The 17,109-nt window shown below is 39.6% G+C and overlaps 1 protein-coding gene and 1 long non-coding RNA gene across 3 annotated transcripts in view; one reads left to right on the top strand and one right to left on the bottom strand.

Moving 5' to 3' along the window:
* The window catches only part of Stk17b (serine/threonine kinase 17b (apoptosis-inducing)), a 29,726-nt gene extending 27,385 nt beyond the window's left edge, over positions 1–2,341 (top strand). For both annotated transcript variants that reach the window (XM_006496359.4, NM_133810.3), the window contains one exon: positions 83–2,341. In XM_006496359.4, the coding sequence (XP_006496422.1) occupies positions 83–365 (283 nt within the window). In that variant the 3' untranslated portion in view covers positions 366–2,341. The remainder of the gene's footprint in view (positions 1–82) is intronic.
* The window catches only part of Gm32311, a 60,620-nt gene that overhangs the window by 3,093 nt on the left and 40,418 nt on the right, over positions 1–17,109 (bottom strand). The window lies entirely within an intron of this gene.

Genomic DNA, 17,109 nt, shown 5'->3' with positions numbered 1-17,109 from the left:
CATGCTGATTTTTAAGTGTTCTTGGAAGACATGCTCAGCTTACCTTGAGCACTCACCTTTCCTTCTCTGCTTTCTGCCAAAGGAAAAGACCAACAGCAGAATCCTGCCTATCCCACTCATGGCTGCAGCAGTGGGACTTTGGAAGCTTGTTTCATCCTGAGGAAACTTCAGGCTCCTCTCAAATTCAGGATCTGACTCTCAGGTCCTCTGAAGAGAAGACCTCCAAGTCCTCCTGTAATGGGAGCTGTGGAGCCCGGGAGGACAAGGAGAACATCCCTGAAGATGGCAGCTTAGTTTCTAAAAGATTTCGATTCGATGACTCCTTGCCCAGCCCCCATGAACTTGTTCCAGATTTGTTCTGTTAGCATTTTTCTCTGTGACTCATCTGGACTGACTCGGAAATTTGAAATCTCTGGTGTGAGATTGTGTTTGTAGCTTCATATATTATGTTTATATTATAAATGCACTTCTGCTTAGAAGAACTTAAGGAACAGTTTAAATGCTAGGCTTCTGTTGGCTAGCATATCATTTCTTGTCCTGAAATTGTTTTGCAGAGGAAAATATTTAAGTATATGACAAAAAATGTAAATTGTGTTTAAGAGAACACATGCAACTGAAAGAACTCAAGTTCAGTCAGACTTATAAAATGGGTTATATTATGGTTAGTAAAAGTTGAAAAAAAATGAAAACAGGAATTTAGTAGGTTCTAAGGTAAGCCCTATACCATAACTCTATTACAGAGAATCTGTTTGGGGAAATGCTGTCAAGGGTAAACCACAACATATACTGCTTTATAAATACTCCAGAGAGAGTTTATAGTTGAAAGTATTTCCCAGTTACCAATAATAGCTTGAAACTGTAAGATTTTCTTTGTGTGCCATGTGCTCGGTGAGAGGACACAGTCAACCAGAGCAGGGTTGATCCAGGCTGTTTCTCTGCAAACCGAGTCAAAACTCGACATCATTTCCAGCTCATGTATTTTGTACGTGCATCATATATCAGATCTAATAAGATCTGGAAGATGGATATGCAAATAAGAGGCCTTTGTCTTCTAGAATGATTAGAGTAGAGGAGAATTGGATAGTACAGAATATGCTCTAGTTTCAGTCAGACATATTCATAAAGGGAAATGTTAAGTTCTGGCAGCTGACTTAGTGTTGGATGTCTCCTAAGTCTCAGGATAGAAGCCCATCATTAGAGCATAGGCACTTCAGGAATTCTTGTGTGAAATTCTAGTGAGTGAGGAGGTGTGACATGCAGCTATCTTTGGGCTCCTTTTGTGTGTGTTCTGCTGGACACAACACATGGGAGTGTTCAGTGTTGTCCGTGGTCAATATCTATGTTCAGTCCTGATGGGAGGGGCCTAGGGACTGCTTTGGAGATTTCCCACTGGTGTCCATTTTAAGGTCTGTAATAATGTCATGTTAAGATAACAGATCTCATAAATATGCTACTCTATCAGACTCCGTTGCCAAAACAAATTAAAAGCCTGTGTATTGAAGTGGGTGTTAGTCTAACAACCTGTAAATTCTTGAAATTGTTACTAAAATTCCAAATTCTTTAGATAACTTTAAACTATTTAAATTGAGCATTGCTGTCTTTGTTTGATTAAAGGTTGAGTTCCTTTATATCTGTTATTTTTAAAGGAAAAGTTGTTTGCCTTTTGTATATGTGTGTGCATATGTGTATGTGTACAGGTATATGTATATATGTATTGATAGATAAAATACAGCCTTTAAACAACTTCATGTTAGATATTCTTTCCTTGTGTATTATGTTCAACTCAGGTGCCAAAAGAGCCCTCTTATCTGAATAATAAGTATGCCCATACATTCTTTAAGAAGTAGTCTGTTGGTCCAAGAAGCCAAACACTAAAGATGCTAAATTTAACTCTTGTGTTTCTGAAATTGAGAAGCTGTTGGTAAATTATTACTTGTATACTTTCCATCAGTGTTAATTCAGGTAATGTCATTAGTCTGTCATTAGGAAATGTGGTTACTTTCCCAAACAGTGATATTTTATTGTAAAACTTTAAAAAGTATTATGCCACTCACCAAAAGTAAGCATTTGAAAATTTAATTTTAAGTCATTTGTTTAAAACCACTTTTTATTGTCTATATATATACATTTTTTCCCCCTGAGGAATCCTGAGATAGTTTGTGTGTTCCCCTTCGTTAATTGGCTACCAGGTTGTAAACTCCCATACCTTTCCTTGGGACATTGCTTATTGTAAAAGAGTAGCTAGTGGTTGCACACAATAAAAAAGCAGTCTTTCCATAAAAGCAAATTTACAAATTTCCCATGTTGAAGTGTGGCAATAAATGTCTTCTGAGAGAGTTAATCTGAAGCTGCCTTAAGTTACTCTTGTCCCCACCAAGGTTGAAGAACAAGTTTATTAAGATGTGTCATTTGTCCTGATGCTGGAGAGCCCCTCTGAGCATCAGGCATACCTGAAGTGTGATAGCCCACAAAACTCAAGTTGCTGTTTTGGATGGATCTGCATGGGTGGGGTTGGAACCTGTGGTGCATAGAAGGCAATGGGTTTGTCCTTTTAATTACTTCCCCAGTGAGTGTACCCAGTTAACAGTGGAATTCTAACCACACTGGAGATTAAGCAATCTCTAAGGACTTAGAAGGAGTCAGCGTTACTTGTGGAAAATGTCAGCTGAGCCAGGTGTCTGGTAATAGATTTTTCAATGTTTTTCATTGCTCCTTTGTTTTGGATGGGTTACAAATGGTTCATAGGCTAGAGTTTAAATAACCTTCTAAGAAGCAATTGCAAATCTTGGCACTTTAGAACTATCTATTTCTGCTAGCCTGAAATTTCATCACCAACTAAGAATGGTGTCCTATTGTTTAAGTGCTTGTACTTCATAGAAAGTCTGCACATAACCTTACTTAAATGTATTGCTGTTTCGAGGCTATATATTAACTTTGAACTGGTTGGAAATAGTAGTCTATGGTTGGAATGCCAGCACCAGAGAGATGGTAGGAGGACCTTTTACATATTCAAGGCCAGCCTAGTCTGTATAGTGAATCCTAGACTAGTCAGACTACCTAGTGAGACCCTATCTCATAAAATCAAAAACAAACAAAAACCTATGCTTATCATTAGTGCTGAACTCATGGCTAAAAGTATCAACTCCTGAATCTGGCCTGTCTAACACTAAATCTCTCTACAAGGAACATCACAGTCCTCTAGTATAAGGACCAGCACACAGAACAGCACTTCAGTATGTCAACATTATGTTAAACTGAAATCAGTAATGGAATGTCAATTTTCTTTGGCTTTATTTATTAGCTATTTTCTTCATTTACATTTCAAATGCTATCACCAAAGCCCCCTATTCACTCCTTCCACACTGCTCCCCAACCCACCAGCTCACGCTTCCTAGCCCTGCATTCCCCTGTACTGGGGCATATGATCTTCTAAATACCAAGGACCTCTCCTCCCATTGATGGCCGACTAGGCCATCTTCTGCTACATATGCAACTAGAGACACAGCTCTGGGGGGTACTGGTTAGTTCATATTGTTGTTCCTCCTATAGGGTTGCAGACCTCATTTGCTCCTTGGGTACTTTATCTAGCTTCTTCATTAGGGGCCCTGCGTTCCATCCAATAGTTGACTGTGAGCATCCACTTTTGTATTTGCCAGGCATTGGCATAGCCTCACAAGAGAGAGCTATGTCAGAGTCCTGTCAGCAAGCTCTTGTTGGCATCTGCAATAGTGTCTGGGATTGGTGGTTGTATATGGGATGGATCCCCAGGTGGGGCAGTCTCTGGATGGTCCTTCCTTCCTTCTCAGCTCTGAACTTTGTAACTCCTTCCATGGGTATTTTGTTCCCCATTCTAAGAAACAGCAAAATATCCACACTTTTGTCTTCCTTCTTCTTGAGTTTCATGTGTTTTGCAAATTGTATCTTGGATATTCTAAGTTTCTGGGCTAATATCTGCTTATCAGCTAGTGCATATCATGTGTGTTCATTTGTGATTGGGTTACCTCACTCAGGATGATATCCCCTAATGCATTCATTTGCCTAAGAATTTCATTAATTCGTTGTTTTCAGTTGCTGAGTAGTACTCCATTGTGTAAATGTACCACATTTTCTGTATTCATTCATCTGTTGACAGATATCTGGGTTCTTTCCAGCTTCTGGCTATTATAAATAAGGCTGCTATGAACAGAGTGGAGCATGTGTCCTTATTACAAATTGGAACCTCTTCTGGGTATATGCCCAGGAAAGGAATTGCTGGATCATCTGGTAGTACTATGTCTAATTTTCTGAGGAACCGCCAGACTGATTTCCAGCTTGCTATCCCACCAACAATGGAGGAGTGTCCCTCTTTCTCCATATCTTTGCCAGCATCTGCTGTCACCTGAGTTTTTGATCTTAGCCATTCTGACTGGTGTGAGGTTGAATCTCAGGGTTGTTTTGATTTGCATTTCCCTGATTATTAAGGATATTGAACATTTTTTTCAGGTGCTTCTCAGCCATTCAATATTCCTCAGTTGAGAATTTTTTGTTTAGCTCTGTACCCCATTATTTAGTAGGGTTATTTGATTTTCTGGAGTCCATCTTCTTAAGTTCTTTATATATATTGGATATTAGTCCCCTATCTGATTTAGGATAGGTAAAGATCCTTTCCCAATCTGTTGGTGGCCTTTTTGTCTTATTGACAGTGTCTTTTGCCTTACAGAAGCTTTGCAATTTTATGAGGTCCCATTTGTCAATTCTTGATCTTACAGCACAAGCCATTGCTGTTCTGTTCACAAATTTTTCCCCTGTGCCCACATCTTCAAGGCTTTTCCACACTTTCTCCTCTATAAGTTCCAGTGTCTCTGGTTTTATGTGGAGTTCCTTGATCCACTTAGACTTGACCTTAGTACAAGGAGATAAGAATGGATCAATTCGCATTCTTCTACATGATTGTGCCAGCACCATTTGTTGAAATGCTGTCATTTTTCCACTGGAAGGTTTTAGCTCCTTTGTCAAAGATCAAGTGACCTTAGGTGCGTGGGTTCAATTCTGGATCTTCAATTCTATTCCATTGGTCTACCTGTCTTTCGCTGTACCAATACCATGCAGTTTTTTTGTTTTTTTGGTTTTTGGTTTTTGGTTTTTTTTTTTATCACAATTGCTCTGTAGTACAGCTTTAGGTCAGGCATGGTGATTCCACCAGAGATTCTTTTATCATTGTAAAGAGTTTTTGCATCCTAGGTTTTTTGTTATTCCAGATGAATTTGTAAATTGCCCTTTCTAATTTGTTGAAGAATTGAGTTGGAATTTTGATGGGGATTGCATTGAATCTGTAGATTGCTTTCAGCAAGATAGCCATTTTTACTATATTGATCCTGCCAATCCATGAGCATGGGAGATCTTTCCATCTTCTGAGATCTTCTTTGATTTCTTTCTTCAGAGACTTGAAGGTCTTATCATACAGATCTTTCACTTCCTTAGAGTCACGCCAAGGTATTTTATATTATTTGTGACTATTGAGAAGGATGTTGTTTCCCTAATTTCTTTCTCAGCCTGTTTATCCTTTGTGTAAAGAAAGACCACTGATTTGTTTGAGTTAATTTTGTATCCAGCTACTTCACTGAAGCTGTTTATCAGGTTTAGGAGTTCTCTGGTGGAATTTTTAGGGTCACTTATATATACTATCATTCATCTGCAAATAACGATATTTTGACTTCTTCCTTTCCAATTTGTATCCCTTTGATCTTCTTTTGTTGTCTAATTGCTCTGGCTAGAACTTCAAGTACCATATTGCATAGGTAGGGAGAGAGTGCCTTGTCTAGTCCCTGATTTTAGTGGGATTGCTTCCAGCTTCTCTCCATTTAGTTTGATGTTGGCTACTGATTTGCTGTAGATTGCTTTTATTATGTTTAGGTATGGGCCTTGAATTCCTGATCTTTTCAAGACTTTTATCATGAACGGGTGTTGGATTTTGACAAATGCTTTCTCAGCATCTTAACGAGATGATCATGTGTTTTTTGTCTTTGAGTTTTTTTATATAGTGGATTATGTTGATGGATTTCCGTATATTAAACCATCCCTGCATCCCTGGAATGAAGCCTACTTGATCATGATGGATGATTTTTTTTTTTTTTTGATGAGTTCTTAGATTCAGTTAGCGAGAATTTTATTGAGTATTTTTGCATTGATATTTGTAAAGGAAATTGGTCTGAAGTTCTCTATCTTTGTTGGGTCTTTATGTGATTTAGGCATCAGAGTAATTGTGGCTTCATAGAATGAATTGGATAGTGTACCTTTTGTTTCTATTTTGTGGAATAGTTTGAGAAGAATTGGAATTAGGTCTTCTTTGAAGGTGTTTTAATTTTTTTATGTTTATTCTTTTTATATTCTGCTCACTGCCCCCTCCCAGTTAACTCCTTCCAACAATCCTTCCCCTACATCCCCTCTGCTTCCCTTCTGAGTGGGGTGGGCCCTCCATGGGTATCCTCCCACACTGGCACTTCAAGTCTCTTCAATGCAAGGTGCTTCCTCTCTCACTGAGGCCAGACAAGGCAGCCCAGCTAGAAGAACATATCCCACAGACATGCAACAGCTTTTGGAACAGCCCCTCTTCCAGTTGTTTGGGACCCACATGAAGATCAAGCTGCTCATCTCCTCCATATGTGCGGGGAGGCCTAGGTAAATTTATTTATGCTCTATAGTTCTGCCTGATTTCTTTGGGCCTAGTGAAGAAACCTGTCTCAGTGGGATTCCCTAACTTTTCTCATGGTAAACCCACCTATTCGCTAGGCCATTGTGTTTGGGTAAGACTGGTTACTGCCTCAAGTAAACACTCTGCAGACTAGCCCTGAGCTATTCCTGCTTGGTCCTTTGTAATGCTTAACTAGTTACTGAATAGGTAACTTCCTTACTGAATTCCTACTGAATTTCAAGTTTGTCAGCTTCAAGGTCTTTCTAGGACTTCGGAACACTGGCGAAGGCTTAGCTATGTCAGAATTCAATCTTAAAAGGCACTTATAATAAGATAATACTAAAAGAGAGCATGTGAATCCATACACCAGACTAACATGGGGATAAGGTATGAGTATGAGAACGCCAAAGTTCCAGGAGGTGAGTTTCCGTGAAACTCTTTGCCTCGTGAGTGCTCCCAGGCCTCTCGGCCTGCCAAGCAAACTTCACTGGAGTGTGCATAGCATTCTCCCCCTTTTCTTTCCTTTCCTTTCCTTTCCTTTCCTTTCCTTTCCTTTCCTTTCCTTTCCTTTCCTTTCCTTTCCTTTTCTTTTCTTTTCTTTTTCTTTTTTTTTAAATTTTTCAGCCAAAGTTCCAGAATGTCCTGCCTTGTCGTAGCTACAGATCTCAGAAGTACTCTAAAGATGAGTGGAAACACAACGATTTACTAATAAAATTGTGCCAATAATAATAGCAAGTAGGAATATATATTGAATCCAATCCAGGGGATTCAATGCACTTAGGTTATTTTTTTTTAATCTCTGGCCAATTCATCAGTGTTCCAAGTGTCCAAGTGACTATTGCTAATATCTGAAATTTCTGCCTTTCTAGCCTTAATATGTTCCTGGCCCTCATAGTAAACCTTATTCCCAATTCAGACCAAAGCCACAATATGTACTTAGAATGCTTCCTCATGAAGATTTAATAACTGCCACCTGCGCTGTTGGAGGTGGGGATGCACACCTGCTGCAGTCAGGCTTAGGGGCTTTGACTAACCTGCTTGAAAAACAAAGACAGTGAAAAGCAACAGTATGGAAGCTTCTTTGGGGAAGTCTAGGTACTCCATTCAATTGCAAATTAGCAATGATCAAGCTCAGACTTAGAGCTCCTGGTGTGGTGGGGAGTGGCTTTGAGAATTTCAGAAAGGCTGCAGTTTCTCTGGGAGTGGAGGCTGTGCTCTAAATTAACTTTGCTAGGTAATTAAGATTTTAGCTATCTTCCCTAGGATTCTCTAATACTGGAATTATTACTAGACCAGTCCAAGATTGAGTTAGAATAACTGGTCACAATGAGGGAAGGAGAAGAATCACTATAACTCTTTCTTGTGACTAATCTTTCCAAGTCATATTACACAGTCTCTAATGTTCTATGTCCCATAAGGTTTAAAAATCTTGAAGCAAGGCAGCTTAGCTTGTCCAATCTGGGAAAATGACAAACAAAGGTGGGTCAAGAACATATACCCAATTCAGCTTTCTTGTCACTACAGTCAGGGCACTCAGCGAACTCGCCTGTCAGTTTGTCACACGAATTAGCCGTCATGCTTCTGCATCGTTCTGTGAAGAGAACCTATGCTTTTCTCTTTCCCAATAAGGTAGCTGTTCAGGATCAAGCCATATGCCAATAAGTAGATCCTTTTCATCTCACCTAGACATGATTATGTCTGTTTTTTAAAATACTATGAGGCATTTATTAAGTTCTTTGATATCCAAATTTCAAAATTCCTAAGATAAAAGTATGATTAAAATAATGTGCTTGATTATTCAACATTTTAAAACACCGTTTACAGCACACAATTTAATTATCTGTGTTGAAGCACGGGGAAGCTCAAAAGAATAAGCGTGTGATCCAATTCACATATACTTTTCTCCCATAAAAGGGCTGTTTTTAGACACAGTAAATGGGATGCATGCAGGCATGAATTTATAGAAGATACAGAAGCATGCATAAGAACAATTTTTAAACTTATCTTTGGGATAATGATTGTCAATTTTATTTAAAATGATGGTATGCAATAGATCAAATATTAATATTCTGTAATAACCAATTTAATTGCTGTTATGAACAAGGAACAGACACTTTGTCAGGTTCTTAAGACACAATTTTTGTTGTAGGTTTTCTAAAATATATGAATTTATCTTACAATTCTTTATTAGCACCATAGCAGCCTTAATAGGATGTTAAAACTGTGCTTTGAGGTGAATGCCACCTTGGCCTCGCCCTCCTCCGGTCTTCCTTCCTTTCAGGCCAAAGAGGCTGAAGCGGCCCAATCTGTTGTAGGTCAGGAAACCCGAGTGAGGGCGCAGAGCACCCTGAGTTCTAGCGGGGGGGGGGGGGGGAGGGGGGGGCGGAGGGGGAATACAGCTACCCCTGGCAGGGACAGGCAGAGCCTCATGGGGGCAATGGTGAGCGTGGCCCTCCCCTGAGTTCGCTACAAAGGCACCCACTTTCTGGCAGCCAGTACCAGGTTCGCTCAGGGAAAGCTGCGTACCCCAAGGCCCTGCCCTGCAGCAGCTCCAAGTGGGCCAATGGTCAGCTGGGAGGAGAAGAAAAATGACTTTACAATAATGTTTTCTTTTGCCAAAGAATTGCTGTAGGCATAGCTAATATTTAATTACCATTAATTATAATTGATAACAATTATAAAAGCTTTCTTTATTTTCTGCAAAGCCTTTTGTTCTTTGCCAATTAATTTGCGTCTCACTTAATAGCACCTAACAAAAGTTTAAATTCTCCTGTGGTGAGATCTTAGCCAATTAACATCTCCTGGAAGCTTTTGAAAATAAAACTTTGAAGCAAATCAATTTTTCGTTCTAGATTTTCTGTACCACAATATTATAGTATAGCTAAAACCCTCAGTATTAAAAAGATATTGCCTCTGAATCTTTTCTGGAGCAACAGCTACTCCCCAGAACTTAAAAACTCCTTGTGTGAGAGCAAGGATTTAAAGTAAACTTCCCTTGAGAGGCATTAGCTAATAAAATACTTTCCACTTAGGAAACAATATACACTGAAAGATTCAAACTCTTAGCTTCTTATATTGAAGCAGAGATAATAAATTTTTTTTTTTGCATAATGTAAAGCCATCTCAGCCATACCTAGAGGCAAAATTTTGCAGTGATTACAAGCTCACTAGAAGCAAAACTCTTTACAATTATCAGAATGTAAAGGAAAAAACAAACTCTTAAATCTATAATAACTTTGCATGAAGTAGGCAAGTCAAATCACAATGTCCTGATAAATCCTACAGCCTGATTGACCTTTTATAAACTTAGAATTTAAACTTTATAGAACTTCTGGGAAGATCTGCAAAGGTGCTCTTTTAGCTAAAAGGAATTTTCCCTGAAGGCAAGGAGAGGCAAGTTTCCAGAGCTTCCTTAGGCACCGTTTGCAAGGCAAAAGAAAGTCACACAAGCCGCGCAGATGCTGCTCTGAGCATAGTTCATTTTGCCGTGAGGACAGATTTTAGAATTTCTAAGTTTCTTTTGCAATTTTAGAGTATAACTACAACCTTGGGGAAGCAAAACCCAATTTCAAAACAATTTATCACCTTAGAATCAACATTAAAAGTTCACTACCACATTGTGAAATTTGGCTGCCAATTTATACCTATGGATGCATGACAGTGCAGATTTCAATGCTTCATTAAAGAGACATTGCTTTAAATCTTATCTTTAATTCTACTTTCTAGGATAAGAATCACATTAAATATTATCTCAGCTAGAAGTATCTTTAGAAGCCCAGCCTCTTGGCTTGCCTTATGCCACATGTTTGAAAGCTTCCAAACCTGAGTTACCAATTTAAAGCTAACTTTCTAGTAACCAGTGTTACACCTTTCTGATCATACCCAATAAGCTAATACTCTTGTGATTAAGACACGCAGAGCATATTACACCTCTAAGACCAGTAAAAAACCAAATGAAGCAGCTAAACGAGTCTAATAAATTTAGACCAATCAAAGAATTTCAATTTTTCTAGCTATAACTATGAGATTAAAAAAAAAGCACCTTGTCATTAGCTAAATGCAATAATCACGATTGCAGAGAACCCTCCAGGAAAAAAAAAAAAACATCTATCAGCTTTTTCACCCCAAAACTAAGAGGCTGCAGACTCCCTTTCTCAAAAAACTTTTTTCAGCAGGAGCCCTCCTGCTGTGCCTGATCCTGGCTAAAGCCTGTGGTCACTCTCTTGCTGAACCAGCAGATAAAGTTTTAGCCATCTTTATTTTCCAACATGAAACACAGAACATTCAGATGACTAGACACGAACACACATGAACTGAACACGTGAACAGACTGGTGCACCAGACATTAGACAACACAAAGAGGGCAGAGAACTTCTGCTGTAAGGGCTAGAGAGAAAAAGGCAGGGTGTTCCCTGAAATTTCTCTCTGCCTCTGGGAGAGTTTCAAAATCCATTTTCCTCTATATTATTTTATTATTACAAACCCTGTTTCTGCCGCCTGATGCAGCTCCCGTCTGCGGACATCTGCCTGATTATTTAATTTAAACCTTTTTCCTCTTGCCTAAAGCAGTTTTTTGAAAACTGCAGACAATCACCTGATCAGTTCCTAGTTCTGAAAATTCGCTGCCAACCTAAGTGAATCCAGCGTTGGGTTAGCACCGAATTCCAACCTTAGCCTGTATCTTCCACACCTCCAGCAACACTTTACTTGCTGCTTCACTGTGCCCCAATATGAATTCTCTGATTCTTTTTCTTCCTGTGGAGCTCCATTACCAAGCAGCGTTCCTCCAGTGTTTTTCTGCCATTCCTCAGACCCCACATTAGGCACCAAACTGTTGGAAACCGACCTGTGTCTCACATGAACTGGGTTTCACCTGGGAGGCAAACTGGGGCTGAAAAGGGAGGGGAACTAGGCAGATGAGAGAGAAATGGAACCAAGACAAGTTCCTGATCCAGGCTCAAATGTTTAATGGCGAATGCCCTTATAAAGGAGGGGGAGGCCTATTCCCGCCAATTCATTCTTGGAGCCCAGCTGCAGATGACCATGTGCAGGATAGGGTGTAGTCTCAGGAATAGCTCGGTGACCTCCCAGCAGGTAGCAGTATCTTGAAGAGGAACAGCGCCAGTGGCTGAACAATAGAGTGATCTAGGAAGGCAGGCTCCACCCTAGGTAATCTCCTTAGTGGCAGCAAAGTTGAGGTCTGGCTCAGCCAGCTTCAGGCTTGCTGGAGGTTACAATTTATCAGCACTGAAAAATATAAGACCAGTTTCTCCCCAGGAAATATTCAGCAAAATCCGAGTAAAGCCAGCTTTATTTTAAGTACAAGAAAGGAGATGTTCATTCTGACACACAGAGAGCTATCCTTCCTATGTAGGAGCAACATGGGCAGAGACCAAGGAACTGGATGCACAGGACAGTCCTTCAGGCCAACCAAAGAGCAAGGAGCCTCTAAGACAGGAACTCAGTTTGCATCTGTTTTGATCACTGATAGTATTCTGCAAATGTCCACTAAGCACCAGGAGTGTTACGTTGGGAGAAACAAATGTAAACAAGTTGAAGAATACTGAGGCCAACTGTACATGATTAACTATGAAGTGTGCTGGAAAAAGTGATATGTGAAACTGGGCAATTCATTCTGTGGTGATGAAAAAGGCCTGTATGGGGGCAACTTTGAAATGGTATGCCTTGCCTTGAATGGTCAGGCTTTATTATCTTGTTCTGGCATGAAAGAGGTTCCAGAATTTTCTTTTTAGCTCAGAATTTCCTCCTGGGTGTTAAGCCAGGTACCATTTCTATTGGGTATAATCTAAGCATCCCCAAACATGGCATATCCCGAAGAAAAGCACATCACCCCTCTCCTTCCATCCCCTCCACATCTTGACCCTTGCCTCTGTACCATCCCTTGCTTGAGGTAGTGTCACTTACGTGTTTATCACACATGGGATCTCTGTCATTTCAATTTTTGTAGTTCCTTACTGCACCCATTTTTAACTTATAATTCATATCTCCTTACTGCATCTTGTAATCATCTCTTGATGCTACCACTCAGTTTTCAGTCTAGATCTAGATTGTCTAGACCATGTATATTGGAGTCAGCAAAGTTTTTCTCTAAAAGGGCAGTTATGGGGCTGGAGAGATGACTCAGTGGTTACATGTTTTTATTTGCTGTTCTTGCCCACCTGAGTCTGGTTTCCAGCACTCATATCAGGTGGCTCACAACTAACTCCAGCTCCAGGGGATCCAACATAGTCTTGTGACCTCCATGGGCACCTATATACAGGTGTGCATTCTAGCACATAGACACACTCACAAATTGACATAATTGAAATGTAAAAAAATCTTTTAAAGATTGCAAGTTTAGTAAGCTAAACAGCTTCCACTTTAACTACTAAACTATCATCACAAAGGCAACTGTCAACAATGTGAATTATTAAGTTTTCAATAAAAATGAATTAAGATAGAAAAGGGAACATTTAGTCAATCCCAATCTATATGTTCATTACAATGATGTTTTACTTGTTCTCCTGGCCCTAATGTGATTAAGATAGAGGAGAGGCCAAAAAGAGAATGGGCTTTGGCTGAAGAGATGGCTCAGCAGTTAAGAGCAGTTATTGCTCTCACAGAGGACCAGAGCCCACACCAAGTTGCTCGTAGAGGCTTCTAACTCCAGTTTCAAAGGATCCAATGCCCTCTGGCCTCTACAGACACTTGCAAGCACATCGTACACATAAATTCACACAGGCACACATACATATACATAAAAATAAACTTAAAAAGGGCAGTGTAAGGTTAACAGTTAAGGGAGAAATGACCCTTCTGAGTTTTCTTTGCTCAACAAGCGGTCCTCTAGAAAGACTGAGAAACATTCATCAGGCCTATCAATTTCAACACAATGGAGAATTTACAAGTAATTAACCCAAGAGGGAGAAAGTAGCAGTCATAAGTAGAGATCATTTTCCCCCAAGAAATCTGGAGGAAGAAGATAAAAGTTGGAAGTGTTTAAGCCATGCTACTAGCATAACAGGGCTTGTGGATGGTTGTGGGTGGGCGAAGTCGACTTAGTGTAAGCAGCCAGTACCTAGGCTTTCAAGGTGCTTGGTGATGAAAACATGCCAGCAAGAGAGGTGACACCATGGTCACAAGTAGAGGGATCAGGCTTGTTAGAAGAAGGTTTTTTCATAGATGAAAACAGACTGAAGGAGGTGGAGAGGATTGTAACTTGAAGAGCAAGCCTTTAGCAAAATGGGCAACAGAAGGGGTCTTTCTTAAAAATTAATTTTGTTATTTCAAAGTATTTTAAAATTTAAATATATTTGGATCATATTCTTCCTTTCCTCCAAGTCCTTCCAGATCCTCTCCCCTCTCTATCCACCCAACTTTAAATTCGTTCTCAAAAAAAAAAAAAAAACCCACACACAACAAACCTCCAAAACTAAAAACATGAAATCACACCCAAAAATATAAAATAACAAAAACAACAAAACAATCCCCCATTAATCTATGACAAAATAAAATAACACACATGCACACACACAAAAAAAAAACCCAAAAAACCAAAAACCTGTCGAGTGCCTTATATATTGGTCAACTACTCCTGAATGGTTCATACTCCCAGTGTCAGTGTACTGGAGAAAACTGATTTATCCTCTTCTAGCAGACATAAGTGACAGTTCAGTTGTTGACCTTTTAGTTTGTATACATTCATTCATTTTTAAAAAGTATAACAATAAAATATAATAAGATAATATGAAAACTATCACAAACCAACAAAAGAAGAAGAGTCCAAGAATTCTTGAGTCAGTTATGGTCTATCACCAATACTGAACATCCTGGTCTGTGATTGAATAGTTGAATAGAGTGTGGCTAAGCAAACTTCATGATGCAAATTTATGATGTCAACAAGTATTTTTCCCTCTCATATTAAAAAATGACTTCTGCATTCTAGAGGGGAGGTCACTGCTGTCTTCCATTGGAACTTTTATTTGCAAATATCCGAGCATGTTGTGGGAAGGGACTTTTAGGAGAGAGATATTTACTGGTTAGAGTGAGCCCTTGCCTAGTTCCCTTATTTAAGGAGAAAAACCTCAGGATCTTATAGACAGTGGTCCATTGTGAGCTTCCAGGGCTAAAACAGGACCCAAAGGGTTAGGTGGGGTAGCTCTGCTTTTTTGATACATGGCAGAAAGGAAAGGGGAGAGACCACTGATCTAACAGGAATCAATAGGCCATGTTGTGCATTCCCTCTAATGTGTAAAGACCTCATGAACAGAAATGTTGCTGATATAGAAAAATAGATTTCATATAACCAGGTCTAACAACACGGGAGCCACCAACATAAGATCTCAGTGCAAGTTCTTAAAGGTAATACTATCCATTGGCTGCTGTGTCAGCCATAGCCAAGCCCTGCTCCCTTTTCTGCCTCCAACACAGTGGCTACTCCAGCTCACTTGGAATTGAAGATGAACCGGATGTCTGTTGGGTGGTCTCTGTTTTGTTTGTTTGTTTGTTTGCTTGTTTGTTTGTTTGAGAAAAACCAGAAATGGTGTTGAGGGCTCCCAACATCTCATGTGTGAACTACTTTCATCACCTTGTAACTTTGAAAGGAGGGATGAAGAAATCTGGGAGGTGCTGGTTCTGCCATGGTTGACCCACTGACGTCACTGAAGTGCCGGAAGCTGCCATCTCCTTGTCTTGCCAGTATGCAATAGAAATAAAGTTCTATTTAGTTAAGCTGCTTTCTTTGAGGCTTCCTGACCTTAGCAATTGAGAGAATTTTAATTTACACAATTATCTTTGTTTCCCGAATTCTTATTCTGGCTGAAGTGTGTGACACAGCATTCTGCTCCCAAGCACATTGTGCAAGCACACACTCTCATGACTTCTACTGCTGTCTTTCTCAGCAACTTTAATTTGCCCTGGGGAAATCCCCAAATGAGATCTCTAACATAAACTATATTTCATAATCACATTGACAAAGCTAACAGCTCTTTGGACATCATCTATGGACACTTGTAACAGTGCTAGATGGCAAAGCAATGGAGTTCAGTGGCATTCAAAATTTTGTTTATCCAAGAATGGAACACAAATTATTTTGTGAGACTGGAATCATTTTTGTGCACACACAGTTACTTGTTGCTGTGACAAAATGCCAGACAAGAAGTAATTTAGGAGAGGAAGGGTTTGGTTAGCCTTTACAGCCACCAAGGCAGGGAAGGCCTTGAGATAGGAGTATGAGTCAGCCATAAAAAGAAAGCCGAGATAGACAGGAAGTGTACACAGGCTAAGAGTTTCAAGGACCACCCTCTAGGAGTTCACTTCTTACAGCAACCTTCCAGGACTGCTGCTAGCAGTCCAAACCAAGTGTCCAAACAGGTGAGTCTGTGGGGAGTCATCCAACCACATTTTAGAAAAACGGATGGGAACCTGAGAAGACCACTTTCACCTCTCTGCCAGTCTGCTCTGTATGCTTTACATCCATGTCAGGAATCAGCAGCAGATTCTGGTACAACATGCGCTGGCTCTCATGGTCCCAAGATATCCCAAAGACCTTCCCTAGAGAGAAGGTCATTGCCATGGTGTTTTGCTCAAGACTCAGTTTGGCCATGCCTGGGCTTCCAGAACTTTCACTCTTGGCTTCTCCTCCATTAGCATGTTACCTCTTTGTGATATTTCCTATAACTCAAAGTTAAGGTCTCTTTATGTCTTTGAGTTCCTACCAAGTATAGTTTGTGACAATGAAAAAAATCTCCAATATTTTTCTATATGGTTTTCTTACAAATACACACGCGTACATACCTACGGTCATACTATGTTTTTACATGGAAATGCAAAAGGTTTTCTTATAAAAAGTAAATCGATCTCCCAACTTGATGAAGTATATAGCTTCTTCTCCTTAGAATGTATTACTAAGGAAACTTTAAAAACCCTTCCAGTGGAGACAGCAAGCATAAACGTGGCCAGAATCAAAGGAAGAATCCTATGCCAACCCATGCTGTAGTCCACCCTTAGAATAAGAGGAAAAAAGGGATTATTTTATAATTAGTTCAGAGGATTCCACCCTCTGTGGTTCACCACAGGAATTTAAATTTAGCGATTATAATACCCCTTTGAAAGACCAAAGGAAAGATATATGCTAATTATCTCGATATTTCTAGCCAGATTGTAAAATGCAACTGGGTCACCAATTACACAGTTGCAAGTGTACAATCAGCCTAGTTATGCAGAATGACAAACAAATACAAACTATATTGGTGAAAATTTTCAGACAGACTTACTGAGCAAATGAGACAATAGGTTCTGTTGTATAATGTATACCCTAACCCCTTCAGTCTGTAAATCAATAATCACACATGAGCCTATAAGATTCTTTGTTTTTCTCTGGTTTCACCCTGGAAACCTTGGTTATTTCACACCCAAATTTCATAATTTGTATAACTGAA

This window comes from Mus musculus, chromosome 1, assembly GCF_000001635.26.
Source record: "Mus musculus strain C57BL/6J chromosome 1, GRCm38.p6 C57BL/6J".
Taxonomy (NCBI): Eukaryota; Metazoa; Chordata; class Mammalia; order Rodentia; family Muridae; genus Mus; species Mus musculus.
This window is presented reverse-complemented; position numbering and strand designations above follow the sequence as displayed.